Here is a 27,675-nt window from a genome sequence, read left to right as displayed (position 1 = left end):
TGGCTGTATGATATTTCTAGTTGTTGTATGTTGAAATGACTGTAGAAGTAGTCCTTTTCTCAGCTTTATTGAAAATGTTTATGGGAGCACCTCTCCTATGAGAAAAGGCTGAGAGAACTGGGATTGTTCAGCCTGGAGAAGAGAAGATTCTGGAATGATTTCATTGTGTTCTTCCAGTACCTGAAGGGAACCCACAAGAAAGCTGGAGAGGGACCTTTTACAAGGGCATGTAGTGATAGGACAACAGGAAACGGCTTAAAACTGAAAGAGAGTAGGTTTAGTTTGCATATTAGGAGGAAATTCTTTACTGTGAGGGTGGTGAGGCACTTGCAGAGGTTGCACAGAGAAGATAGATGCCTCATCCCTGGAAATGTTTAACGCCACATTGGATGAGGTTCTGAGCAACCTGATCTTGTGAAAGGTGTCCTGCCCATGGCAGGGGGGTTGGAACAAGATGATCTTTAAGGTCTCTTCCAACCCAAATCATTCTATGATTCTATGAAATACATACTAAAACTATCATTATTTCCAAGTGTGGGAAGATTTCTCAGTATTAAGAGGCAAAAGTAATCCTTCAGAAAATCTCAAACGGTGCGGCAATGACTGAAATGGGACTTACGTAGGATTTTATTTTAAAGTCTGTATTGAATTTTCTCTTCCGTGACACTTGGTCTTCTACTTTTTTGTCCTTTTAAAACTACATGACACACTATGAGCACATATTTTGCTTGGTTGAGCTTTTAAAATGTGATTGGCACTCTTAGACATTGCAACATGCAGTAGTAGTGCCAAGGTCCGGAGGCAAGTTAGAGTAGGTATCCTCTTTTGTTTACAATATAGTTTGAAAAGATGTTACTTTAGAGTCACCAAGTGCAAACACAGAGCAAAAATATGATTTCACCTCTTCCCCGGTAGGCTGAGACTGTACTGTATGTGGCTTTAAAGTGGGGAAAAAAACCCTTCAGAAAGTAGCAACATGTCCAGAGATCTGCTAAAAATTAAATAGCTTGGATGTTTAACTCTTGGGGACTTCATTATAGAAGTCTATACATCTCCCTCCACAAAAGGGAGAAGAGCCTTAAAAATTGATCATTGTATTTAAGATTAATATGGGAAGGCCTCGGAATCTCTGCTTAGTATATTTTTTAAAGTAGCTATTTTCCCAGCTGTATGCTGTACAAGAATGGCATAGACCTTTTCCTTTGAAGCCTACAGCCTAAAGGAAATGAGAAAACTCTAAAGCAAACCAGAGAACTTCCATCTCTTATAGAGTTTCAGAAGCTGTAGGCTGTATGATTTACTAATGGGCAATTAAATTTTAAACACTCCACAGCAGGTCTTGTTACTTATTTATACATATTATATAGTTTGATGGTTAGACTTGGTGATGCTAGAGGGTTTTTCCAACTTTGACAGTTCTGTGATCAGTGATTTCCATGGTTCTGTTTTTGGTTAGTGTTGGAATGCTGACTCAACAGTATAGCAAAAATGGACAGGACTCAAAGAAGTGTCATTGTGTTCCTGTTTGAAAATCCCAGCTACTGTAAACTGTAAGTGGTGCACAGAAATTAACAAAATGCTGTAAATAATTTGGGTGATTAGTACTTAGCAATGAATTTCTCTAATGTGAGGATTGTTTAATTTACCTCTGTACATTTACACATTTGTTGAGAAATCCAGGACTCCAGCCTGGCTCTTGGTCCACTGCTGCAACTCTGGTTGGGCAACCAAAGAACCATGAACACTACAGGATGTTACACTGTGTAAATCAACAATTCATGTTGATAAGAAAAAGGTAAATCCGAGACTTATCTCAGGCCTCAGATTTAGGGCCTTAGTTTATTATTGGAGTTGTTATGCATTTACATTCTGCCTACCTACAGTGCAAAGATACATCTTTAGTTTTCAGTTGTATCTTTTAGTGCAGCTCTGTTTACTTAGTGAAGCCACCTGAATGTTCAGGTCAGGTTTTCTAGCTGCCACCTGAGAGTATTTTGTATGCTGCTTTGAGGACATTGTCATTTATCCTAGTAGTTATTGGTAGCCATGAATCTCAATCAAAGCAAAAGATGGAAGCTCTCTCAACATCTCGAACAGAAGTTTGAGCCCCAGGTCTTAACCTTGCATTATACCATGTCCTTGGATGTCATGAGGGAGATGGGGATAATCTTTCACATTTCTGAATAATGTTTTATCAGTAGATCTTGAAGCACATGCATACCAGGAACTGCTTTGCTGATTAGTGCCCTACTGTTATGTTCTGCATCTTGAGAGATTACAGTGACATTTCTGTATGTATTTTGCTAAAGGATGAACTAAGACAAAGGAAAAACAGTCATGAAAAACCATGTATGAGCCATTAGTATGGTTGAAAATAGGAGCCTGTGTATTTTGTCTTGCAGTTCTCCATTTCTGCTGCTGGGCTGTGTTCCCATACAGTAAGCTGATTTCCCATCCTGTGGATGCACTTCAGCATGCTTTTATTTTCTTGTATTTGATGTTGGTTTTTTTCCTTTAGTAATAGTTTTTCTGCTCAGTAATATTAGAGGAAATTACAGCTACTTGAAAAAGGTTTTACCTAGAAGCCATATCAAAGTGTGCAATGCACATTTCTGTATCTTTCCTTCAGTGGAGAATCCAAAAATATTGCTTCTCCTTTCTAGGGAATTGCTCAGTTGTGTACTATGTGTAGAAAACAAACTACACACCAGACAATGCTGCCCACATAGCTGACCAAATGCCTGAGTAGCCTTTGTGAGAAGGTGGCAGTATTTTCTCTGCTTTAGCACGCTGGATGCCTCTCTTTACCTAGTAAAGGGTTTGCTCCGGGTGTTGCAAAACAAAATGGGCTGAGCCTACCTAACAGCTTTGCCAGCGGTAGGAAGATGGCTTGGATCCCCGATTCTCACCCTGGGGTCCAACCCTGTGCTAGGTGTGTTGCCAACAGGACCACAGCAGTAAGCCAAGTCAGTTTATTGGACTGGAAGAAACATACTCCTTTCCTGCTGGATTAGTTTGCTCTGAGTTATTACATTTGAGTAAACTGCAACCAATACAAGAGCAGCCAGAACCAACAGCAACTTTTTTCCTAGTGGTAACTCTGGAATTAGTTAGGCATTTCATGTAGCAGTGTGGCAAAAGAAAGAATCAAAAAAGCACAGTCAAATTGTCAACAGATATATAAGAAAGGCACTGGCAACCTAAGGAAGTGTTTCCTGTAATGCTAATGTATCTGACAATTGCTGGCTGTCCCTTGTAAAGGAGCATTATTTCAAGCAGGATTAAAATGTCAGCAAGCAAAGCTGAAAGAATTTTAACTGGACTCCTTTTTGTTAATTCAGATGCCACCATTAAAATATTCCTATCCCGTGTATCTCAGGTACACGCATCTCCAGGGGAACTTCATTTTCTCCTGCTGGGTAGCTACTGTTATGTGGTAAACTGCATTGTCTTTGAAGTTAGTAAGGAAGCAATGCAGTCATGCCATTGTAACCAGTTTACAAATTCTTATCATTGACAATTGACAAGACATTGATGTTGACAATTACAAGAAACTGGTTGCGTTCCTAGGACCAGACACTTGCAAAGAAATCTCTCCCTTGTAAAGATGTGTTAACTATCAATTTACTCATTGCTGTTCAGGCTCTTCAGTGCTAGGCCTTTATTTTGGAATTACCAGCAATTTTACATTCCCCTCCCCTTTATGCTGAGGTCTGAGAGATGCCATGTAAGCATCCTGCTTTCCTTACAGAGTCACAGGTTGTGTCAATCCACACATTTCATGTTGGTCACTGTTTGCAAATGCAGGTGCTGGCAGGAGGGTGCTGAACATGAAACCTTCAGACTGGATGATTGCTAAGCATTTCTGATACGTGTGCTACCTTACTGGAAAGGGATTTAAGGAAATGGGTCTCAAAGTCATTGGTCAGTGTCGATGGTCTTTGACTGACTTGGTGAGTCCAGAGTTGTGATTGGGCAACTGGAGTATTTTTTGATGAATTGTCATACTGATTTAATGTTGCCTGCTTTCATCGTATGCAGGGCTATCTTAGGGCTATTCTGGCCCTGAGAGGTTGGAATGATGTATTTCCACTAGGAAAGTCATGCTATAGTTGTAAGAATTTCTGGAATCGTCAACTATCCCACCAAGAGACATTTTTGTAGCTAAGTGAAGTGCATTGTTTTACAACAAATTGCCGTTAGTCTAAACAGACAATATATAAGGTTTGAAAACCACAGAGTATTTAAGTTGCTCTGTGTCTTTACATTGCTGGCTAAATGTCTTGTGTATGTAGTTTACGTGTCTAAATGCTACATCCCTATTTATTTCTAAATACTTTCTTCTAGATAAGCAAAAACCTCTACATTTCATTTCCTTGTGAACATAAATAGTATGTTCAACTACAGTTCTTTTCCTTTCTCTTTATATGCTGATAGGACATACAGTTGTGATTACCCTGGGTGTCCTTATTCCAGTGTAACTAATCAAATTTGTTTCCCACAATTCTTGTTTGCTATGTGGGATGCCCTAAACATGTGAATAATTGAATAGGACTAGTGTATCTATAAAATCAGTTTATGGTTCAGTAAACCAGTTCTCACAACAGTTAAAGTATTTTCCCATTGAGATTTGCAAATTCGTGTTCTATTTTGAGCTTGATGAAATGGTGGATATATTCAGCTAGACTGTATTCAAATGAGAAAGTATCATCGAGTATCATATTTAGGACTGTGATTTAGAGTTTTGAGTAAGTAATCTCATGTGTAAAAGTATCTTACTTTGGTCCTTATGTAAATATTGTCTCATAATTTATCTTTATTATTCTAGATAGAATGTACTTGCATGAAAGTGGAGTGTGATGCACTTCAGATCTGTGTGTTTTTGCTAGTTGCTTTAGTGATTTTTTCTCTATTTGTGTTAAATTGTTTTGCTTCTGTTTGGCTTTATGCGTTGTTGAATTCTTCATGTTTCTGAGAAATAGCTATTAAAACAGAAGAAAGTAATAGGATTTATTCACATGGAGATACGTTATGGTGACTGACTGACTTATGTATGAAATATTGAAGTATCTTACAAAAATAGGCAAGGACTATGTGTCTTCCTCTGCCAAACAACAGAGCTGATGCTCGTAATTTCCCTGAGTTCCACATGTCAAATCAGTAACAAGATTAGAAGTAAATATTCCTATTCCCCTGCTGTATCTGGTAGATAACGCTTTCTTCTACGTGAGGTTGGATTTTAATGCAAAGATGCTGCTTACAGATTTGATTTTAACTCCACAGCGTGAAATGGCTTAATTTTTTAATGTTGTGTGATAATTCCTTACTGCCCACAATACTGCTTTCCTTTACTGTTTTCGTGCTCTGTTCTTTCTGATGGTGCAATAAAGCAATTTTTGTTTCAAAGTGGAGGTGGAAAGCATACTAATTTGCAGCTGGTTGTTTCTTTTTATTTCCAGATGGTAGGAAGAAAAGCTGTGGTTCATTTCAATGCAAGAAATTATTAAGTTAGCAAGACTAGATAGGTATTCTTCAGTGATTGGATGTGTGATTAAAACACTTCAGTAAGTGCCACTGCAATGCATTCAAAGCTTTTGACACAACCCAGGGTGCATTTGGGATGGTAACAGGTGTGAATTATAAATTTTTAGAAATCTCTTTTCCAGTGAACTGTAGCTGGCTTCAAGCAGAGCACCACAGTGCACAGGTGCTGGGTTCAGCAGTGGCAGCTGGCACATCCCTGGGGTATACTGTGCATACTCAAGGGCTTACAAGTGGTGGAAAGCTGAAGTAACTGATAGAACTCTAAAACCTGTTATGTGAAAATTAGAGCCTGTGGAAAGACAAAGTTGCAGCATGAAATGAATCCATGGTTCCAGACCTTTTCTGGTAAGAAAAAGCTCCTTCTTCTACCAGTCTCTTCAGAAAGTGTGTGTCCTCTGAGCTTCACTGCCAGTTAGATCCTATATGCATCTTAGCTGCTAAAAGGAGTTTTTCCATAGGTGCAGACTGCTGGAATTAAAGACAGAATCTGGATGTGTAAAATCTATTGTGTGAGATACATCACTTCATGCTGCAGTCAAGGTGAAAGTCTCATCGTGTTTTTTCACCAAATCAACATAAGAAGATCAATATCATGGACAAGCTACTGGCTAAGTCTAGTAAATAATGACACTTCTTCTCTGCCAAAACATTGTCCTTGTTTAGGTTTTTTTCCTACTTTGAATATTTCAGGATGTGAATCTGAGGAAGAACTAGAAAGGCTTGTACCCTGCCCTGGTTTCAACTGGGACAGAGTTAATTTTCTTCTTAGTAGCTGGTACAGTGCTCTGTTCTGTATTGAGTATGAGAATAATATTGATAACACACTGAAATTTTAGTTGTAGCTCAGTAGAGCTTACCCCAAGTCAAGGACTTTTCAGCTTCCCATGATCTGCCAGGGAGCTGGTACACAGAAACTGTGAGGGCTCATGACCAGAACACCTGGCCTAAACTGGCCAAAGGGATATTCCATGCCACAGAACATCATGCCCACTGTATGAACTGGGGGAAGTTGGCTGGTAGAGGCTAGTTGCTGCATGGGGATGGGATGAACATCAATCAGCACGTGATGAGCGCTTCTGTGTGCATCTCCTGTCTGTCTTGGATTTTATTCCTTTCATTCTCCTTTTCATTATTACTATTATTATTGTTATTATTATAATTATTATTGTATTTGACTTTGTTTCAGTTACTAACTTTTATTATCGCAACCCGTAAGTTTTACTTTTTATTTCTAATTCTCCTCCCCATCATGAGGGAGGAGTGAGCAAACAGCCATATGGTGCTTAGTTGCCATCTGGGGTTAAACCACAACAACCCCTTTCGATACCTTGAAGTTGGTGTTGAAGTTCTTAGGAAGGCTTTTAAAGAACCTGTTTCTTTGATTGCTTGTTAATCTTGATGATCAGTGGCTTTAAAAATGCATTATTATGGGAATGCTGTTGCACACGTTGCTGAACATTCCGGTGCAAAAACCTCATCTTGTTTTCCAGTGTTTCAGAGGACTACAAGTAAAACTTTCCTAATAAAACTCGTTCACATTTCTCTTTTATCAAATTTAAGTTTCTGAGACTTATGTAGTTTGTTCTATTAGGAAACCTTCATAATAAAGTAGTCTGTTGGAGCCCCTACTTTGATACAGATTTTTGACCATCTGTTGCCTAGCGGGCAAGTAAACCAATAAAAGAATAATTGGAATTTTCCCGGCTGAATTCTCAGAGGAGCCCTCAGGAAGTCTCACCTTACTTTTGACCTGCTGGTTGAGTTTTATTCAACAGACTTTTGTAATTTTTACTTCTTTCTCCATTGGAAAATGAATCTGAGATAACAGAAAATAACTGTTGAAACAAGAGTTTTTTTATTTATGCTAAATCTTTGCTAGAGGCAGATCTAAAGATGTTATGTTTGTATTTTGGATAGGTATTTCTAGAAATGTGCTGTTACTGGGAGTTCTGTGGGGGAAAAATAGCCTAACACCAGATGGATCCTGGTTTGATTGCAGTTAAACTCTTATAGGGTCCTAAATCCAGGATGACACTAAGAGGAACCGATTTCCAGTATAAAGACTTTAGACTTTAAAAAAAAAAAAGTGCTGTTAGCTTTTAAAAAAACAAGAACAAACACAAACCCAAAGGGCAAACCCAGAAATTCATGTACACCTCTTGACTATCATTTGTGATGGAAGTAAGGCCTGAATGCTTTGGCACAGAGATTTAGCAGACCTCTGCCTGCTGAAGTCAACATTTAGTCTCTGCTCCTGTCCTGTGAAGCACACAGAGGACAGGAAATCTTTAATGACACATCCAAAAAGCATGACTGAAGTTGTCAGGGCACTGTGGGAGTATGGGTCCAGCCCACACAGACTGCATGACAGGCTGGAAGTTTAAGCATGTCCCAAGAAAAAGGAGTTTCTCAACAGGCAGTCTGATAGGAGCCATGTAGCTGACAGGGTTTGAAAAAATTTGCTCTTGCAGGGTAAGTGGGAAAGCTTTGCCTGCTGTCTGAGTGCCTGGAGAACATAAACTCTTCCTGCAGGGAACATGTTCTTTATAAAGGAATATTTACTAGCCCTGGAATGGCGAATATGCCTCACCTAGAGCCCTGCCACCCTGTGTCACGCATGGTAGGTATCTTTCTGGTGGCAAGGAACGTGTGTTTTCAAGTAGACTCTGCTGGGAGGGTGTAACAGTTCCCTTGGGTTGATAATACCTGTTTTGGTCATACGTAATCTATCCGGGCAGGATTAGCAAGATCTGGTGTTGGGTGGTGGCAGGAAAGAGTGCTGTTATTTTCAAGTTAAAGTTACTATTTTTTGAGCTGTATTTCCCACTGATACTGTTGTTGAGAAGAGATAATATTGCACCAAACACTCATAATAATCATCTCAGGTGTTGGGGGGAGATAATGATTTCTGTACTTAATCTTATGTCTGTGTTTGGTTCCTGTGCAGTGGATTCCATCTGCTGTTGTGCTGCTCTAGTAACAACTCCTTCCTTGTACACACCCCCCACATCTTAACTGTTGATATGGGAATGACTTCATTGTTAGCATCACTGCTGTGGGGTTGTAATGTTTTTCACTTACTCACTTGCTCTGGGTAAATACTGTCTAAAACAGCAGTGACTAAATGGACAAAATGTTACTGCTTGCTGCCATTTGGAATTCCCATCAGACTGTAGGTGTGCCTTGCCTTGCATGGTGATGTGAGAGAGATGTGGATGATCTTTGTGATGACAGGAAATGTAGAATATTGTCATTAGAATTAGGCGATACTAGCATTTGTTGGGTTTGGCTCAGAGTTATATTTAGTTTCCCTTCAATTAATAGAGCATCCTTGTATATTATCAAGTGACCTGAGGTTCAGGTAGGCTCACAGACTTTTAATACTGTTGTCATTCATCTTATTGAACTATGATGGCAATTCAGAAACAATAAATGAAAGTTTTTCTTTCCAAAAATCGGGAGCCAATCAGGGAAGTATGGGGAGCTGTGATATTAAGCCAGTCTGGCACAACTCTGCTGTGGAATACCAGTGGAGGAGCTGATGCTAGGGAAGCAAAGAATTCAACTTCAAAATCTGAAGGCAGCTGAAGTCTGCCAGATTTCTTGGCCCTGTAGTTCTGTTTGGTTTCAGATCAAGAGTGCACTACAGTTCATTCAGACTTCCTGCTTTGGTTCACACTTGTGGAGCAGTTTTGGAGCATGTAGACTGGACTTCTTTCCAATTAAACAGCCTGAAGCAGTGGAGAGTACCTCAGCTGTTACTGAGCATCCAGCCTTTGTGAACAGAGTAGAGCAAATCTGAAGCAAACCCTGGCTTCCCTAAATGCAATCTTGAATTCAGGTACATGCTACCAAGTATTCCATACTATGGATCAACACTCACTGTGCTGTAATGCTAATGTAAACAAGGTGGCCATGCAATTCTTTTTATTCTGTTTGGTTTTTTCCTGTAGCTATACTTTGCGTTCCAATGGTCAAAAGAATTGATTTTGGCCAGGAATTGGCAGATACCCGATCCCTTAAGTAATATTATCAAATACTGCTTTTTTCATGACATTCAGATACAAGATCTAAGCGCCTGTTGCAACCAAACTATTTTAATGTTTTAAAGTTTTGCTCACAAGCCCAACACAAAAACATTTTCTGCATCTTGCACTTTCTCCTGCTGCATTGGTGGTATGTGGAGAGTGTCAAAAATTATCATGTTTTGAATAGTAAATTACCATCTATAAATATGTAGTGTCCAGGGATCCCCCTGCACTGACTGCAGCTTTTTTCTTCTTTTTTCTTGCTGATTGAAATGACAAGGTATTTGTACTACTTAATGTTTTTCCACTCGAATTTGATTAAAAAATGTCTTTAGCTTGCATTTTTATATTAGTATTTGTGGATCATGAGAGCAGCTAACTCAAAGGTGAAGCAGAGCAAAGCTATTTTTTGTCAGTCTTCAAGAACGTGGAGTTTTTTCTGGCTTAAAAGTCATGTTTATATTTTAATCTCTACATGACAGAAATGTATAATAATAATAAGTCACAATCATTTATACAAAAGTATGTCAGAATTTAAAGAAAGAAATAAATTAAAAGTTATTTGTGCTTTATTGTTACTTGTCCTGAATACTTAAGGTGACAACAGTTTCTTCTGCTGCATTATCAGTACAGAAAAAATGTGGAATTGGAAAGATGTGCCCAGCTTACAAGATCAATATTCCCGCCTTCTATACTTGTATATGTTTATATACAAAGGTGCACAGTAACCTTATATAGATTACAGGGTACAGAAATTTCTCCCTGAACAGCTAATTCTCCAGCATCAGCAGCTGTGTTGGAACAAAGGCAATAACCATCTTAACGCATTTCCAAGCTGAGAAGAAAATATTCCCTGGAGATCATGGAAACTGATTAATGGTAACCATAAATAATGTAAGAATTTCTGTGCCATAATTTTGGAATTATGAAATGTTTTTTGGAACTTGAGAGTTCACAGGAACACTAAGCTGCAGAAGGGGATGGCATATATCTCTAGAAAAATGTAAATGGTCTTAACAATAGCAAAAAAGATACAGAACTTCTCGTTGTAAATAAGTGGTTCTGTAATTTTTCTCTCATTAATAAAATTAATAGATACGTAACGTATCTATCTAATGGCTTTACTCTGATCCTGCTTGTTTGACTCATTTGAAAAGACTTAAAGCACTTTCAGTTTTCCTTGCGTAATTAAGGGCTGAAGGAGAGGCAGCAGCAGGCCCAGGTGGTAGAGAGGGCTCATGGTATGCTGGGTTCCACTGCGAGTCCTGCCAGCAGGCTGGGGGAGATGATCCTTCCCCTCTACTGAGCACTGGTGAGGCCACACCTGGAGTGCTGGGTCCAGTTCTGCACTCCCCAGTGCAAAAAACCACCATGGAGCTATTGGAGAGAGTCCATCCAAGAGCTACCAAGGTGGTGAAGGGACTGGAGCATCTCTCCTGTGAGGGCTGGGAGAGACTGAAGCCATTGAGCCTGGAGAAGAGAGGTTTTGTGGGGAGCTCATCAGTGTATATGAATACTGAAAGGGAGACTGGGTTAGGGAGTGATGGTGCAGGTGGCATATGAGTGCTGCTGTGTTGCACACTGCCCCTGTCAGATTGTTCTTTTCCACCTTTCCATTCATGTTCACTGAATGGCTTGTATTTTCTACTTAAGCTGGACATTTTGAAGACAAGGAAATATTTTTATTCTGCCTTGGTAGCACAGTAAGTGTGAAATAACCGAAAAGAACATAACCAGTAATGATAATTATTATGGGATACATAAAACACTTTCACATTAGTTTTAGTTTAGTTTTAAATATTTATATTTCAAGTTCTAAGGGCTTATTACATTTAGTTAAAAATAATATGTACACAAATTATTTGTTAAATACTAAATTTTTAATGTATTTTTGTATGGATAATTATTTTCCACCAGAAGTGCTACTCTGTTCAAATGTCCCAGTCAATAAGAGCCTTTGCTTTCTCTTTGTGGAGGACTCCCAGAGAAGACATAGAGTTGGGATGGGCTTATTGTAGGAAGGCTTTTTAGAGGACTAAGAACATACCCAGTAGGAAATTAGAAGCATTACTGCTTCTGCTACCAGGATATGTTGGATTTTTAAATTTTTTTATTTTTCTAAATTAATGACCACCACGATTTCTGAATGAGGATGTGTTGCAGGTCCATACACAGTAAACCCACTTTCACACAGGTTATTTAAACTGACCCAGAATATATAAGAATAGGAAATGAACATCAGTGTTTTGCTAGCACTGGTACAAATCCATGGGCTGTTTAAACAATACCAAATAGAAGAGCGTAGAGCAAGCTGTTCTTCTTCACATAAATATGAATAAAGTGTGAAAGTATCCCTTGTCCTCATACGAGCCTTTTCCCCAGTTTGATTCATTAGCATCCCCTTTTCCCAGCAGCTGTGGATACAGTTTCTTTGGGCAGGTGAAATACTGCTTCCTGTGCAGGAACAGACAAGGCAGATTTTGTATGCTTTGCAAGATATAAATGTTCTGATATACAGCTGTTCTGGTAGAAACTGATTTTGAAACTGGCTTTGACCACAGAAGTGAATGTATCCATGCCTCATTTCTTTGATTCAGGTATTTCTGACAGTAAGCCAAATTACTCATACAAGTATTTATTTATTATTTAGTATTAATTACTAAACTGACTGTGTTAAAAGCCATTTCATCTTTTCTTAGTGCAGCAGATGACATTTGTGAGCTGATTATATGAACACGATCCTTTCCAGGGCAAGTCCAGCCCTAGCTGGCAGGACATTGATTCTGAGGAATTAGCAGTCTTTCTCTTTGATAACTAGTGGCAGCAAAGAGCAGGCTCAGAAGGAATCAAAACTGCATACCATTAGGAAATGCATGTAAATCAGTGCATTGGACTCTCTTTGGAGTTTTAGTTGGTTGGTTGGTACTTTTGGAAGAAGTCCCCTGACTCTAGAAATTGGCAAAACAAAACAGTTCTGTTCTGAGAAGTGATTAGGTGAGATATTGCTATGAAGAAGATGTAATATTCATGGTTAAATTAATTTAAATATTGTTTTACTACTTTTATTCCAGTGAGGTTTGAGGGGTATATTATTACTGAGGAGAGCTGGATCAGCACCATACTAAATCATGTCATCTTGAAGTCTAAACCGCTTCTAAATCACCTTTTACTGGTGCTGTGTGAGAATGAACCTAATGAATATTTTCTTCAATGACAAAACTGGTTTAAGAGGTTTCTGCCACTCCCTTCATCACGTCTCTAATTGTGCCAGTGCAAGTCTTTGAGGACTGCATAGCAAGCTTTTATTAGTGAAGTGAACTAGGTTTCAAACAAATCTCATCATCATTTTCCCTCTTTTTTTTTTTTTCTTTAAGCAGATTATTTCATCAATTTAGTTTACAGGACCTCTTCCTCTTCCTTCTTCTAATGAACACAAAATCAGTTCCATTAACTCAACTGCAGGAGTTGAGGAGGTAGTAAAATGTAATTTCCAAATGGATTTCCTCTGCTTAAAAATGCCTGTCATAGTGACATGTTTCCTCTTCCTTTCTGCAATGTAGGTTAGTGTATCTCAGCCTGGCTGGAAATCAAAGTTCTCTGATTTGTTTAGCAAAACTGTGTTGAGGAACTTTTCCAAAGTATTTAACAGTGAAATACATCTTTTTTTGTAAAACTAGGTCTCAAACTATTCTTTTCTATTGCAAGGAAGAGCATAGCAGCAACCAGAGTGATCTCTCTTACTGCGCAGATCTACCATCACCTGACATTTCCTTTTCACCTTGGAAGATAATAGACCAGTTATGAAGAAGGATGTATTTCACTGTTAAACATAGTGTAAAATGTCAAAGGCTTATAAAAATAAAAGTCTAGAAATTATGTAAATATTATCATTGACCATCTTCATCATACTCCAGTGAGTCATGTTATGCTTGGGATGAATTAAAGATTTTTGCATAACTTAAAAATATATAGTACATGATGTACCTAATTTATTGGGGCAGTTTGAGATTATGAGCTGTCTTAAAGGTCTGATGTCTCTTCAAGGACGCTGACTCAGACCAGCAAAGGGATGAGCACACTTGTGTTATGCTGCCACATTGCACAGTGTGATTCTGCCATTTCAATGAGTGTGTTGGGGAGGACACTGGATGTGCTGAATATAACCCTCTCCACACCCTGAGAAACGCAGTGGTGCTACCCAGGGCTGGTGGTGTTGCAACAGGTCACCTGGGGCCAGAGGGAGCTGTGGCTTGACAAAATTGGTAGCAGAAGAAAAGGAGAAGAGCACCTGGCAGAAGAAAACAGACAACACAAAACCATTGATGGTATAATTCATGAAGGGAGAGGAGTGAGCTTTTATGCTGTGGACAGTGTCCCCCATTCATGTGAGCAGCCTATGAGAGCAGGCGTGGATGGCTGATGCCCTGGGAGCATAACGGAGGGGTGAGGGAGGCAGCGCTGCAGCCTGGTACACACCTGCCAGGCTTCATCACCAGAGCCTGGGAGAGGCTGGCTGGGGAAAGCTTCCGAGGGCTGTAGCACTGCTGTTCGCCTGTTACTTGCCTCACCTGATGACAGATCCCTCTCCACCATTCAAACTTCCCCTCTTTGGGCATCATCTGGGGACTTGTGTGGAAGTCTAGGCTGGGTTGTTATGACACAACTGTGGCACCTCTGCACTCTGGCACTAAATACTCAATTCAGGGTTCTGAAAGACCTGTAAGGCAGCTACTGCCTCTTAACACAGAGAAGAACTCAGTAATGAGCTACAGGAGGGACTGAACTATGGAGAGACAAAGCAGTGATGATACACAACCACTTAGATTGGTCAAAGCAGTGTCTGAGAAGGATGAAAGGAGTAAACACCCAGTCCCAGCAAGTGCCAAGCTAACAGAGGATGGAAAAGCGTGAAATGTTCATAGGCAATGCTGGGTTTGATGCAGGCTACTATGAACTGGACATTGTTGGAAGCTACCTGGAGATTCTGGAAAACAAAGTGTGATGGTGTATATAAAAATGGAGAGAGAAAATATATCTTAACTGGAATATAATGGCCAGATCTGTGTATTTATCTACAAAGTGATCTAACAGGAGCAATTAGTCACAGGTAAGACAGAAGAGAAAATAACTGAAAGAGGAACTTGCACAAGAGGGATACAACCCACTGGGAAGTGTAGAAAAGTCATGACTAAGCCTTTTTAGAAAGATGTAGGAACAGAAGACTAACTTGAAGTACAGTAAGTGGAAATTTTTTTACTGAACACATCATTGACCTGTATAACTCATCACCAAAGTAAATGTAAAAAGGTTGAAGTATTTTAAATTATTTCTAAAAAGAAACACTTTTGTATGTTGTCACTTTTGTGACAACATTTAGAATTACATCAGAACAGATTTATATGAGCATGTAATAGTAGAAATCCTCCAAGTCATAAGAGAGTAAGTGACCTTTAAGGAAAAAATCCCTGCATGTGAACAGAACTGAAACACAACTCTCAACATCTTACGGGGTTTTACTCTTTGTGTAATCAATCCAGTATGGTCTATCTCAAGACACTGAGCTAGATGGATCATTGATCTTATTCCATTTGGTAAATTCTGCTGGTGTTGGATGTATTCTTTTTCATGATTTCTTTTTTTAAAGGAAAAACACCTCTAAACTATGAATAGACAATGGAAGGGATTATTTGTAATATCCTTTATCTCTAGTGTCAGTGTGAGTAGCAGTGCTTGGGCAGGTTATCTGAGGGTTTGATTTTTTGAAGGTCAGTGCTTTTAAATGGGTGATTGTTATCTGATGTTTTCATTATACAATATAAAAATACAGTGTTCAAAAAATCTTGTTTTTCTTCATAATTTGTAACATAGTTATCAGACATGCTGCATTGCTGATTTAATTCTGGTCACCTATAGCAAATGTTCTTGATAGAATAAAAAAAAGTCTTCATAAGTAGTCTGTGGTGGCCGGTGAACTTACGTTACACAGGACAGAGAGTTTTCAGTAAGACAAGTCCCTAGTACCACAAGAACCTCTTTAGGTTTGGGTGACCAGAAAGGCTTCTCCCAGGATGCTTGTTCTGTTAAGTTAATCTATCCCAGTTTGGCTTCCCCGGTTGGCTGTCAGCCTTGACCCCCCCTTGTCACTCCCCCAGGGGTTCCCCATCGGTCCCTGTTCCCTAGTCCCGCCATTTCCCTGCCCCTGGATAAAACCTCTGAGTTCAGCCTTGTTCTCCTCTTTGTCTCGGTGACCTTCGACAGTGCCGAAGGAAGAAATGCTCCTGTTGGAACATAAACAAGGACCCTTCCTGCTTCTTTTGCCAGCGACTTCGTACTGAAGCTAGCCGTGCGTTTGTGCGTGCATGCGTGTGAGCCACAGAGCCAGACTGAGACAGTAATAGTAGTCCCCTTTTGGTGAGCATCATTTTTTCATAGCAAAAATAATACCTTAGGGTTGCAACTGTAATGCTTCTGATCATGGTGGTTTCCACTGAAACAGGCAAATGGGCACACACACCTCCCTGAAGAGGACACAGTACAAAGAAGTACAAACAGGTGCAGGAGCAGTGATGGGAGGCAAGAGAGCACAAGTGTCTGAAAGGAGACAATGAAGTATCTTGTGCCTTTGAACCATAATTCTTTTAAAGTATGGCTGTGTTGGTTTGGGATGTTTTAATGACTTTTGTACAGTGATAACTAAGATTATAGGCATTGTCAAGAAAAGTTACATAAAAGCTCTTGCATACTGGGAAAAAATAGGAATCCTTTTCTTTCTCACTTGCCATAGCCTCATAAATTGTGACTGTTTCAGCTCAAGATTTTCCATATAATTATTCCCAAGCAGTGCCTCTCTTTCCCAAACACTGATCACTCATACATTGCTTTTAGATGTCATCTTACTGCTGCTGGTTGAAAGTAAATTCTCTCCTCAGTCTGAAACTGTCAATGCTCTTTAGTATGATAGTTCCTGTAATTGGTAGGAGCTGGGGAGCAGAGTGTTCCTCCAGACTCACTTCCTCAGAGCTTAGGTACATAGTGTGTAGCAGTAATTTCTGTCCTTCAGAAGGAATCATGAGAGAAGTATCAGAGAAGTAACAGAATCCCTCATCCAATCCAAGAAATGAGCCTATTGCTGCCTGGGTCAGCACAGAGGTTGGGATTAAACCACCATCAAGCTGCTTTGTGCGTAATGATCCAACAAATGTGTCAGATACTGTTGTTGGTATGCATGCTACAGATGTTTGTGTTCAAATTAATGAAAGCTTGGATTCATTGTACAGTGTGAACATATGTTCAATTTAGGAGCCAGGAGTTTGCAAGGGACTTTCTAGGTCTGCAAGCTCAACTTCTGCTTGTCATGTGTAGCTTCGTGTTCCTGCACCATCTATAAAGTTAGCAAGCTTCATCAGGCTTCATTTTAACACAGGCATTTGGGGCTTTTTTTTCCCAGTTCTGGAAATGGATGGCTGCTCCAAAACTCTTCTCTGAAGCTTATAAACCTTCTTCTAATTTCTAAACTAGAAATGTGTTTATGTTATATCAAAGCTTTTTTTTTTTTTTTTTTTGCTGGCACTGTTATTCTGCATCTAAAGCATTTCTTCTTGCTGGTGCTTGTATGCTGATGCATTAACAGGCAGATACTCTATCACTTTTCAACCTCCAGTCAGTTGTGCCAAGAAAGTCAGCCGTTTTATCTTCCTTTTAGAAAAAAGTCTCTATTCTTGTGCTGGTTTCAGTAACCCTTTTCTGCTCTTCTTCCAATGTGCTTGCATTCTTTAAGCATGGATATACAGAACGAGGTAGATTATTCCAAATGAGGTCTGATCTGCAGCTTACTCAAATAACATACCCATAGTTCTGCTTTACTGAAGAGATGGAGAAGTGCAGCTGCTTTTTTTGGTGTTTGTGTCACATGAATCAGTTTTAATTACCCTGTGATATACTCACAGCACTCTTCTCTGCCAAACTTGCAGTTGATTCTCTCAAAAAATATTTTCAGGGAAACTAATTAACTGGGACTGGTCTGGATGGATGTGAGATAGGGAAAGATAGCAAACAGAGTAGGAGAAGTGGTTAGTTCTTGAGGGAATGGTTAGTTCATTCCCCTAGGGAATGTCACAAATGGTGTTACTTGTAGATCTGTGTTGGGCTTGTGCTGTTCAGCTTATTCCTAAATGACCTGGCAGAGGGAAGTTTACTAAAGATATAACATTAATTAAGGCAGTAAGGATGGTGGAAGAGGCCCAGGGCAACTGGGCAGTAAAGTGTCACTTGAAAATGAGTGTGGATAAAACGTTAAGTCATGCTCAGTTTCATGTAGGAAGTGATGGGATAGGCCCTGGTGGATACAAGATCCAAGGGATCTAATAGACAAGGGCCAAGAAAGCGACAGCTTGGTGTTAGTCAGAAATGCCAGTCAAATCTCCAGCACCATTATTAGGCACGGAGTAGAACACTTCTCTGCAACTTCATAAATCTGATTGAACTGCTCGGTGGAGTTCTGATCCTCTTATCTCAAAGCGGATAAAGCAAGCAGAAGGTGAGTAGGAAAAAAAGCCATTAATTAATACGATTTTCCAGGGCTCAAAAGACTGAGCTTGGGTAAATAATTCATAATATCATTAAAATTCAAGTACAACTGAAATTTCCTGTCGGGTTAGCTCACACAGAGGAGTTACACCTCATGTGCTTCTTCTACAAGACTTTGTACATTATAGTGATAAGACATTTTGCCTGCCTCTCATTGTCCGGAAGTGTCTCTGTGCATATTAAGAAAAGGAAATGTTATTTTTTTATTTACTCCTCTGGAAAACTTAAAAAGCAATGACTCTATTATTAAATCCATCAAAATAGAGAAGAAGTCTCTTGTGTTCATATAAAACTTGAAGGGACTTGCGGAACAGCCAGTTTCACAGGAGAGCAGGCAGAGGGTTCCCAGGAGGCCTCATGGAATGTCTGCCTGGTCTAGTGCTGCACTGGGCAGACTGGGGAGGTGCAGAGTGAGTCCAGTTCAGAAATCAGAAGCAGCATAACCCTGAATTCACTGTGTGTTCTGCCTGGACTGCTCAAGATAGCTCATTGCAGTAGCTCTGGAAAATGCCTTGCTGTACAGCAGTAATGCAACCCAAATGATGTGGCTGATCTGGGGCTGCAGAATTGGCAGGGCCTGTCTGCACTTGCTTGGTTTGATATCAGTGTAAAGGCTGCCCAGACTAAGTTTCAAGAGATTGCCTTTTCCTTGCTGCAATGAAAAGAAAATACTCTTTTATTTTCTTTTTGGTTGGCAAACAGAAGAAAGCATTCCTGGTTTATGCTGGATTTACTGTTCCTTTCTGTGCTGACTTACGTTTAGAACCGAGTGCTTTCTGTCAGAGTGTGCTTTGGCAGCATAGCCACCTGCACTGGGTACAAGTAAATTGCACAGGTTTGTGACATTGGGATTGCTGGCTGTGATCAGCCTCTTGTACACCAGGGGATCCATTCCTGTACTCTGAACACATCATTGTTGATCCTCCTGGTGTGTAAATGGCAAGGCAAAAATCTAGCCACAGTGGCTAGATCCTTGGAGTTTTGATGTGAAAAATGTTTGTTCTGCTTTTAGATGCCTTTGATGGATTATCATTTGTGGAAGCATGGAATTAGGTAGTTTGGAATGCTGGCTATAGTACTTCTACGTAATTTAATTGATTTTTACAACAGGCGTTAGAGTGTGTTACTACAAAGTAGATGTAGGAATATTTTTGTGAGGTATTATCCCAGTTTACCGGATGGGGAGAAGAAGTTACTTCACTTTGTAAAACTAAATAAAAAGTTCAGCAGGAAAACCCAGAATTAAATACAAATCTCCTGGCATAAACTTCCACTCCTGACTAGGCCTTTCTTCCTTCTCTGAAGTAAGCATTTATACAATGATGTTCACAATTTTGAAATATAAAAATATTTGGGTTTGCTTGCTCATGGCTAGTACTGAGTTTTGTTTGCCTGCTTAAAACAGACCTTTGAACAGCATTTGTCAAGAATAGTGGAATTCAGAATTGGCAATAGTGCAGCTTGTTCTTCTCTCTCAATTTAGCTGATATCAGACTGGTACCTGAGCTCCTACGTTTAACTCCGTGCCTCCTCTGCTTTGTTCCAGGTTATGGACACACAGTGCCTTTATCTGATGGAGGAAAGGCCTTCTGCATCGTCTACTCAGTCATCGGGATCCCGTTCACGCTGCTGTTCCTGACGGCGGTGGTGCAGCGCATCATTGTGTACGTCACCAGGCGGCCGGTGCTGTACTTCCACATTCGCTGGGGCTTCTCCAAGCAGGTCGTCGCAATCATCCATGCCATGATCCTTGGGTTCATCACTGTCTCCTGCTTCTTCTTAATCCCAGCAGCAATATTTTCTGTCCTGGAAGATGACTGGAATTTTTTGGAGTCTTTTTATTTTTGTTTCATTTCCCTGAGCACCATTGGCCTTGGAGACTATGTGCCAGGAGAAGGCTACAATCAAAAATTCCGAGAGCTGTATAAAATTGGAATTACATGTAAGTGTCAAACTAACCAGCTAAGTAAAAGGCATTTTATATTTAAAAAAAAAAAAATGAACATCAAACTGGCAATCAGACTTCTCCTCTCCACTCTGTGGATAATGACCATTTGTGAACTGTCAGCTAGCAAACTGGGCACTAATTTAGGTAGCTCTGTAAAGAGGAAACTGTTAAGTAAGGTCAGTTTTCTTAGTTAAGAATGAAAAAGCTAGAACTAGAATGCCATTATTCTTCATATTCTTCATATGCCATAGCTACTTCCTCTCTTAGTAGTAGTAGGAAAAAAATGCTGTTATGAAAATGGTTAAGAGCATCTTGGGCTACCATTTCAGTGCATCACGGAACCAAGAACGTGATCCGTGGAACCTAAGGTCATCTCATAAGGTGAGATGACAGGTGGACAGAGACGAATCAAGAAGCAGTGGAAAATGAGGCAGAATAGCAAAGTTTCTGACTCCAGTTGTAACAGAAGGTAGCTGAAGCTTGCACTGGTACATACCAGCTGTCAAAGACAGACAAGTAGACTGAGATGATAGCAAAGCAAGACCATGAATGCTAAATTTAAATAGTTTGATTATATTTGACACAAAAGAAATCATGGTGATCAGTGATTCTAAGAAAGTGAAGCTAAGAAAATTACCTTTGTGTTGGTATTCTGAGTAAATGTATGCTGAGGGCAATATTTTCCAGTGACAGTGTTTTGAAGCATTGCAGTTTCTGGTATAGCTTCAGTCTGAGCAGTCTTTGGGTCATCAGAGGCACCAGTTAAAAGATCTGAACAGCCAAAGCAAACCTTTCCTGTCAGGTCCATTTCTTAGGCTGGTCTGCATTTGACTCTGCTTATGTGCATGATCCAGCAATCGTAATGTAGGCAAAGAATCTGTTAACTTGGTTTTGTGTTTTACCTGAGAAGAGAGGCTTTCTCATTCCTTGAAGCAGGGCCTTGAACTAGCCAACAGAACATTTTATTTTATTATCCTGCTAGGCCTCTTGCCATTGCAGATTTCCTCTTCTCCCCGTCATGTTTATCTTATGAATGGTAGCTTTTAATTATTAACCTGCTGCTCTGCAGAGTTGATTTGGGGATGCTAAATGATGAAGTGAATGGAAACTCACACGTGGCAAAGGTCTTGTTACAGGCTTGCTGTTCTGAAAACTCAAAATCTGAAGAAAACATTAGGGCTCAGATTAAAGCTTTTTCAAGCTGTAGAACAATTAGGAAATAAATTGTAGGAAATACTAAAAGGAAAAAGTAGCTTTTAGGCAAAGTTATGACCTTAGAATATCTGATTTCAATAGGTTTTAAGGTTATAACTTTTAAATTATTCTTTTCTTTTCACGTGAACAATTCAAGGAACCAAATAAAATGTTTTCTCCTGAACCTAAATTTTCTAGAAGACATTTTGGACTTCTACATCAGAAGATGCTTAATGAGTACTACAGGCTTTTCAAGAATTTTTGGGAGAACACAAGTCCCGTTCTAAATCAAGTGGCAATCAACTGGCCTGAGTTTCGGAGATAATTATAAATTCTCGGTGCAGATTTATAGATGCTTTTCAATTGGTATAGCGTTGTCAGTTCTTCCTTGTGTTAATGCATAGCTCCCATTTGATGTTATGATATAAAGCTTAAAAACAATTCATAAATTTTAGCTGTAGTGCTGATTGAGATCAGTATCCAGTATTAAAAAGTTAATTAATGGTACTCCTGGAAGGAAAAGGAGAGTGTTACTGCCAGTGAATAATCTGTAACTACAGGTGAAATATTTATGCCTTTAGGTAATGGAACAGTGACCATATGGAAATTATAATCGTTACTCTGTGTTGGATTTTCAGCACATTTTATGTTCAGCCCTTGGACGAGTGCGTTCTGCTAATAGTTATACGCTTAGCTTCTGCTCGATTTACTTCATTGAAATGATAAAATAATTAAGTAGTCATGCTCCTCATTGAATTGTAATGATCAGAAGTAGGGATCTAATGAAACACTGAGATTAATCAATATTCATTTTAACACCTTCCTTTAAACTATACATGCGTATGTTCGGAGAGGAAAAAAAAAAGAGCACGGTGTGCTGCTGGTCATGGGGATCTTCATTTCTGAACGTCTCAGTCTATTAGAGCTGGCTATTGCCTCTAAAAATAAGTCAGTCAGTACATGGCTGAAGTCATTGGTAATATATTTTAAATAAATCACTTCCAAGTTTTGGGTAATCTATATTCCTTAGTAAAACATTGCAAACATCCCCAAAAGATGGAGTAACTGCATCAGGTTTTTCAAATTCCAGGAGTAATTTTACAGTAATTTTTCATTTTGGTTTTATCGGGCTTGTACACGTTTCTAGTTGCTTTGTTTTTCCAGGTATTTCAGGGTGTTGTATGTCTAATAATTTTAGAGGAAAATAATTCCAAAATTTTCATTAAGTAGTAAGTGATTTGTCCTGCTAAACTGATAGAAATAACCAATGACCATAATTAGCTCCCATATTTTTACTTGTAATATGTAGGAATATTGTGGGAATTTTGTTGAAATTCTGTTTTTGATCTTTTGATCAAAATCTTTTGAAGGGTACTTAATAATGAAAGTCATAAGTAAGTAGGGGAGTGTGCATGTGGTAAATCTTAGTATTCTGTTTCTTTAATACCGTTACACGTTTTTTTCTCGTACAATTGTAATAGAATTGAAGCCTCTAGTATTACTTTTTCTGTTTATGTGGGGTCTTGTTGGTTGTAGAATTAAAAACGAAAAAACAAGGATATCACAGTCCAAAGCTCTGAAATTATGCCATAAAAAAAATTAACATACTAGTCAGAGATGACAGGGGTGAGAAAAGTCACAGGCTCAAAACTGTTCCAGCCCTACTTGGTTTGCTAATAATTAATTTTTTTTTTTTTTTTTTTTTCACTCAGGTTATCTGTTGATGGGCCTTATCGCAATGTTGGTGGTTCTTGAGACTTTCTGTGAACTTCATGAGCTCAAAAAGTTTAGGAAGTTGTTTTATGTGAAGAAGGACAAGGAAGAGGACCAGGTGCATATAATGGAACACGACCAGCTCTCCTTCTCTTCCATCTCAGACCAAGCAGCCTCCATGAAGGACGATCAGAAGGCAAACAAGCCTTTTGTGAATTCCCAGTCCCCAACTTCCAATGACAGCTCTCTAAACAATTAATACATGGGTATCCATACCTGTGTTTTGGTGCATTTATGCTACTTACCATAAGAAATAGAAAGCCTCATAATTTTTTTCTCAAAATATAAAAGCTGGAAGACTGTGCTACTTTAACAAGGATTCATCACTTCTGACATAGAAAAGACTTTTGGGAACAATGTGGGAGCCACCCTGGGAAAAGGGAATAAATGTAAGATGTGGCTGGGAACATAAGGCCATTTTGGTTGAGGGATAAGGATTTAGGTGTACCACTTTCAGAGATTCCAGAGAGAAAGGCTTGCACAAGTAACTTGAACATCTTTAGGAGACTAGGCCTTCACTGACATCCAGCTCACTGAGTTGCACGCCCCATCTTGTAACTGCTTGACAGCAGATTTTGGGATGTGCACCTTTGACAGTCGTAGTTTTAATCCAATAGGTAGCATTTTAATCTGGAAAACATTTTCAGAGCAGTATCTCTAGATCTGGTGGAAGGGGAATATCTAGGTCATCCCTCTATTACCCAGTAACTTGCAGGTGCAAACAATAATTCTAGGAAAGAAAAAACAAGACAGTCCCTCCTTTGCCCATGCCATTTACATTTAAATTTCCTATTTCCTTAAAAGGTCCTCTGATCACCAGAAAAGTTGTCCTGAAGAGAGTGTGCCTTGAGTCTTCCACGCTGTTTGTTTTTTTGTATGAAATACTTTTCTGAGAGATGGCGAAAACAATTCAAAGCTCTGGATGAGATGAGATGGTAGGGAAGGAATACAGATGCATTTCAGTCTTCTGAAATGGGCAGGAGCAGGTATTTAGCTGCATGGAATGGAATCAGCACATGCCACATATGACTGGCACAGTCATGTGCTTATGGCTTTCTCCTAACAGAAGGTTGAAATCTGTTCAGCAGAGGGACTCGGTGCTGTTCCTCTGACCGTCCAGCCCAGCATGTGCTCTGCTGAGCTGGTGGGTACAAGGAGGAACAGAAACAGCATCACCTTTGAACATAGCTCCTATTTCTTTTGCTTCTCTTGCTGGTACTTGGAGCACTTTGGAGGTGAAAGGAATGTTTCAGGGCAAAACAATTTTTCAGTTTTTCATATGGCAAGAAAAAAGGAAAAATGTCACATTTGGTTCGGATGGAACCGAATTTTTTTCCCCTTGGGAAAAGTCACTAAAAAGTCAAGATCTCGCTCAACTTCTGAAGCTGGAACCTCTTTGGCTGTAATAGGAGAGGTGTTTTAGTCCAGCTACCAGTCACTGTGCTGAATGCAGGGACCTCAGAGTGAATTTCGGTGAGCATGAGATGAGACTTAAGTGGTTGTAGTACTTGTCTTCGGGCCTTAAGAATCTTAAGATAGGGGAATCTTGATAATGCTTTGCAATGAACAGAAGATCTGGAGCACAAATAGCCATATTAGGACAGCCTCCCACATAGGAACAGTGTAGAGGAGAGCCTTTTACCTGCAGTGCAAGCATGCCAGATTGCCTGTAATTTGGCTTTTAGTGTTTAGAGCTGAATAATATTTTACTGTAAAAGAAAAAAAAATGCAGTGTGTCTAGATTTAGCGCACATGGGAAAAATACTTGAAAGTAAATAACCCAAAATATACTGTGTTTCAGCTTAATGATAGCTAGCATCAAACAGATTTTTATATCTTTACTGGAAAAACTTACTTTATGGTTAAATGAGCTGAAAGTCTTCAACTGAAATTTATATTTCTAGAAAATCAGAGCTAAAGGTTTTGGTTGTTTTGAATTTTATAGATTAGGTGAGAGCATATTGCATTTGCATGTTCCCAGGAAAGTGGCTATTTTTATACTGCTTAAGTTAACACAGTTCTATTTATAATGAATGTTAACCAATATATATGTACATATATACATAAATATATTTATATACTGTACATATATCATAAATCACCTGAGTTTAACAGATGTAGGAATGACATTTTAGATAATTTTTCCCCTAGTCTTCTCTTTATACAGTCAATATTTGAAAACTATGGCATAAAAATGACACTGATATAAAATAAGGAGTACTGTACTACAGGAAACATTTATACAGTTTTTTTCAGTGGAACTTTATTGATTTTTTTTTGGTACCTTAAAATTCAAACTTTCTTTTAATTTCTGTGTAACATTAAGCTCTAAAGGATATGCACAGATGTTAAATAATATACAAAGTTACTTCTGCAGCGTGTACACAAATGCGAAATGTAGACACGTGAAATGAAAGCACAGAATTCAAAGCAGAAGCGATAAACTAAGCAGTATACTGTGATTGTAGGTGAATATTTGTTATTTTAAACTTCAATAAAAAGTCTGGCTTTTGCCTGCCTGCACTCTGAAGTGGGATTATTTTCTTTAGTGGCATGTGTGCATTGAGGAAATCCTGTCTGTGTTTGTGCATCCTTTACTTAGCCTTCCTCAGCTCAAGGAGGCTCTGTTAATGCCAGTGTTGTACCTGACCTTGATATTAATTGTGGCTTAGTATTGCGCTGGTTATTCCTTAAAAAAAAGAAGACCAATCCAAGGTATGTTTGTTTTTGTTTCAGATGCTGACTGATTGTAGCAAATAAAAGTAACATAGCATTTATCATGTCCTTATGAACCAACTGCTCCAATATTTGAGAAAATCTGAAAAACTGTCATTGGAGGTTATCAGTACCACTGATGAAATAATGGCCTTCATTTCCTACAGCTTTTACATCTTCACTTGAAGCCAGCATATAAGATGAGTTAAAACTGGAATCCAGATCAGGAGAAAGATTATCATGCAAGACCCTCAGTATAAAGTGCATCCCTTACCTAGAGGCAAACTATGAAGCAGGTGCATGTAAACCCAAATGGAGAGCATGGATCATAAAGCACTGGTGCTGAAAAAAAGTTGCAAGAGAGAGTTAGAAATGCAAGCAAATTACTTGTATACATGAAAGAATTGCCTGGGTTCTGTCCTCACTCTCCTGTCTTCAATTGTTCCAGGCATATATCCCATTTATAATTTTATTCCTGTGCAACAGCTGACATTTGCCATCTTCTCTTTGTCTGTCAGTCATTAAATATAAACCTGTTTTATTGTTATTTCAAAGGAAAGAACTGGCAGGGTATTCATTGTGTTGGATGAAAGAAAATAGAAAAACCCACCTGAGTTTTGATTTTGAAGCTGAGTGACAGCCATGTTGTCCCTTAAAGAGCATGTTCTCTTCCTGAAGTTTCTTCCCAAGGTTCACCAGTGGCACCTTGTGTGGGTGCTGAAGACTTGCTGGAGGTTGAAATGAGTTATTTTCTAAGTAGGTAACCCCAGAGACTGGGGCAGTTTGCAGCTTTAATGTCAGTACTGCAAAACCTCCCTAGCTGGGTGCTTATGTCAGAGGAGTTGCATAAGACCAGCAGTTCTGGATTGCATTAAACATTTGTCTAGCCCAGAGTTTTGTCTCTGGCAATGGCCAGAAGCAACATGTGAACTTGTGTAAGGAAAGGGCAGGTGTGTAGCAACCATTCCCCAGGATGTTAGTGCTCCCAGCAGTGTGCAGCTCTGGACCATGACAGTATCTAGGAGGGATGGAAAGTCACTGTAGGTGTGGTGTGTGCAGGATATTTTACACTGAGGTGCCTGCTCTCTGCTTTGGTCAGTGAGAGACTGTCCTGCACGTGATCAAATGGAGATTTCCCACAAAGCTGTTGCAAGTTAGGTGCTGTGCAGTTAGCAGGTAACTTACATCGGATGGGCTCTTGAAAAAGGGAAGAAAGGCAGGGGAAAGCCTTTTATGTTGGACAGTGCTGTCCTCCAGCTAGGTAGGAACTTGCACAGAACCTGTTTGCTAATGCCGAATCTTGAATCTCCATGTTACAATTTGCTTTGTAAACAGTAGCAGGAAATGTAGTGAGATGAACCGTAAGTTGCTAAGGATACTACTACCCTAATGTTATTCCATTATTATTCATTCTTCTAGATTCTGCTTCCTACTGAAGCAAAACAAAGTTACTATGATGGGAAGCAGTGTTATTCCAAATGTGCACCAGTACAAGAGAATGGGGCTTCTTTTGTCTGCATTAGTAACTATCAGTATTGTAGCATCTATCAAAAAGCTCCTAGATAGCCAAAAAATGTTCTTGTTGCTTGTTTCAAACGGAAACCAGATTTTTGAGATCCTAGAGGCTACCTCTGCAAAGCTGCATGCTTGCTTAATGCAGATTGGGTACTTGGTGTGTGTAATTTTAATGCCTACCGTGTTAGTCTCATCGCTTCCTAAGTTACCATTCTACTTGCTTTTTATCACAGAGTTCTTATCACAGTTATCTTCAAAGGTCATTGTGTTGCCACCGAGTACGAGGACTGTGATGCAGTTATTTTGCTGGTGATGATGCAGGTTTGCCAGAGCCATTGCCTTGGCTGATAATGAGGCGATCTCACGCGTAGC

General features: G+C 39.3%; 1 protein-coding gene across 1 annotated transcript in view; it reads left to right on the top strand.

Moving 5' to 3' along the window:
* Positions 1 to 25,603, top strand: part of KCNK1 (potassium two pore domain channel subfamily K member 1) — a 35,012-nt gene extending 9,409 nt beyond the window's left edge. Inside the window, exons 2-3 of the mRNA XM_048298116.1 lie at positions 19,705 to 20,100; positions 23,013 to 25,603. Of these exons, the coding sequence (XP_048154073.1) occupies positions 19,705 to 20,100; positions 23,013 to 23,272 (656 nt within the window). The 3' untranslated portion in view covers positions 23,273 to 25,603. The remainder of the gene's footprint in view (positions 1 to 19,704; positions 20,101 to 23,012) is intronic.
* Positions 25,604 to 27,675: the final 2,072 nt, after the last annotated feature.

The sequence above is a fragment of the Corvus hawaiiensis genome, chromosome 3, assembly GCF_020740725.1.
Source record: "Corvus hawaiiensis isolate bCorHaw1 chromosome 3, bCorHaw1.pri.cur, whole genome shotgun sequence".
Classification (NCBI taxonomy): Eukaryota; Metazoa; Chordata; class Aves; order Passeriformes; family Corvidae; genus Corvus; species Corvus hawaiiensis.
The sequence above is the reverse complement of the archived record's forward strand: the minus strand, read 5'-3'. Positions and strand labels throughout refer to the sequence as shown.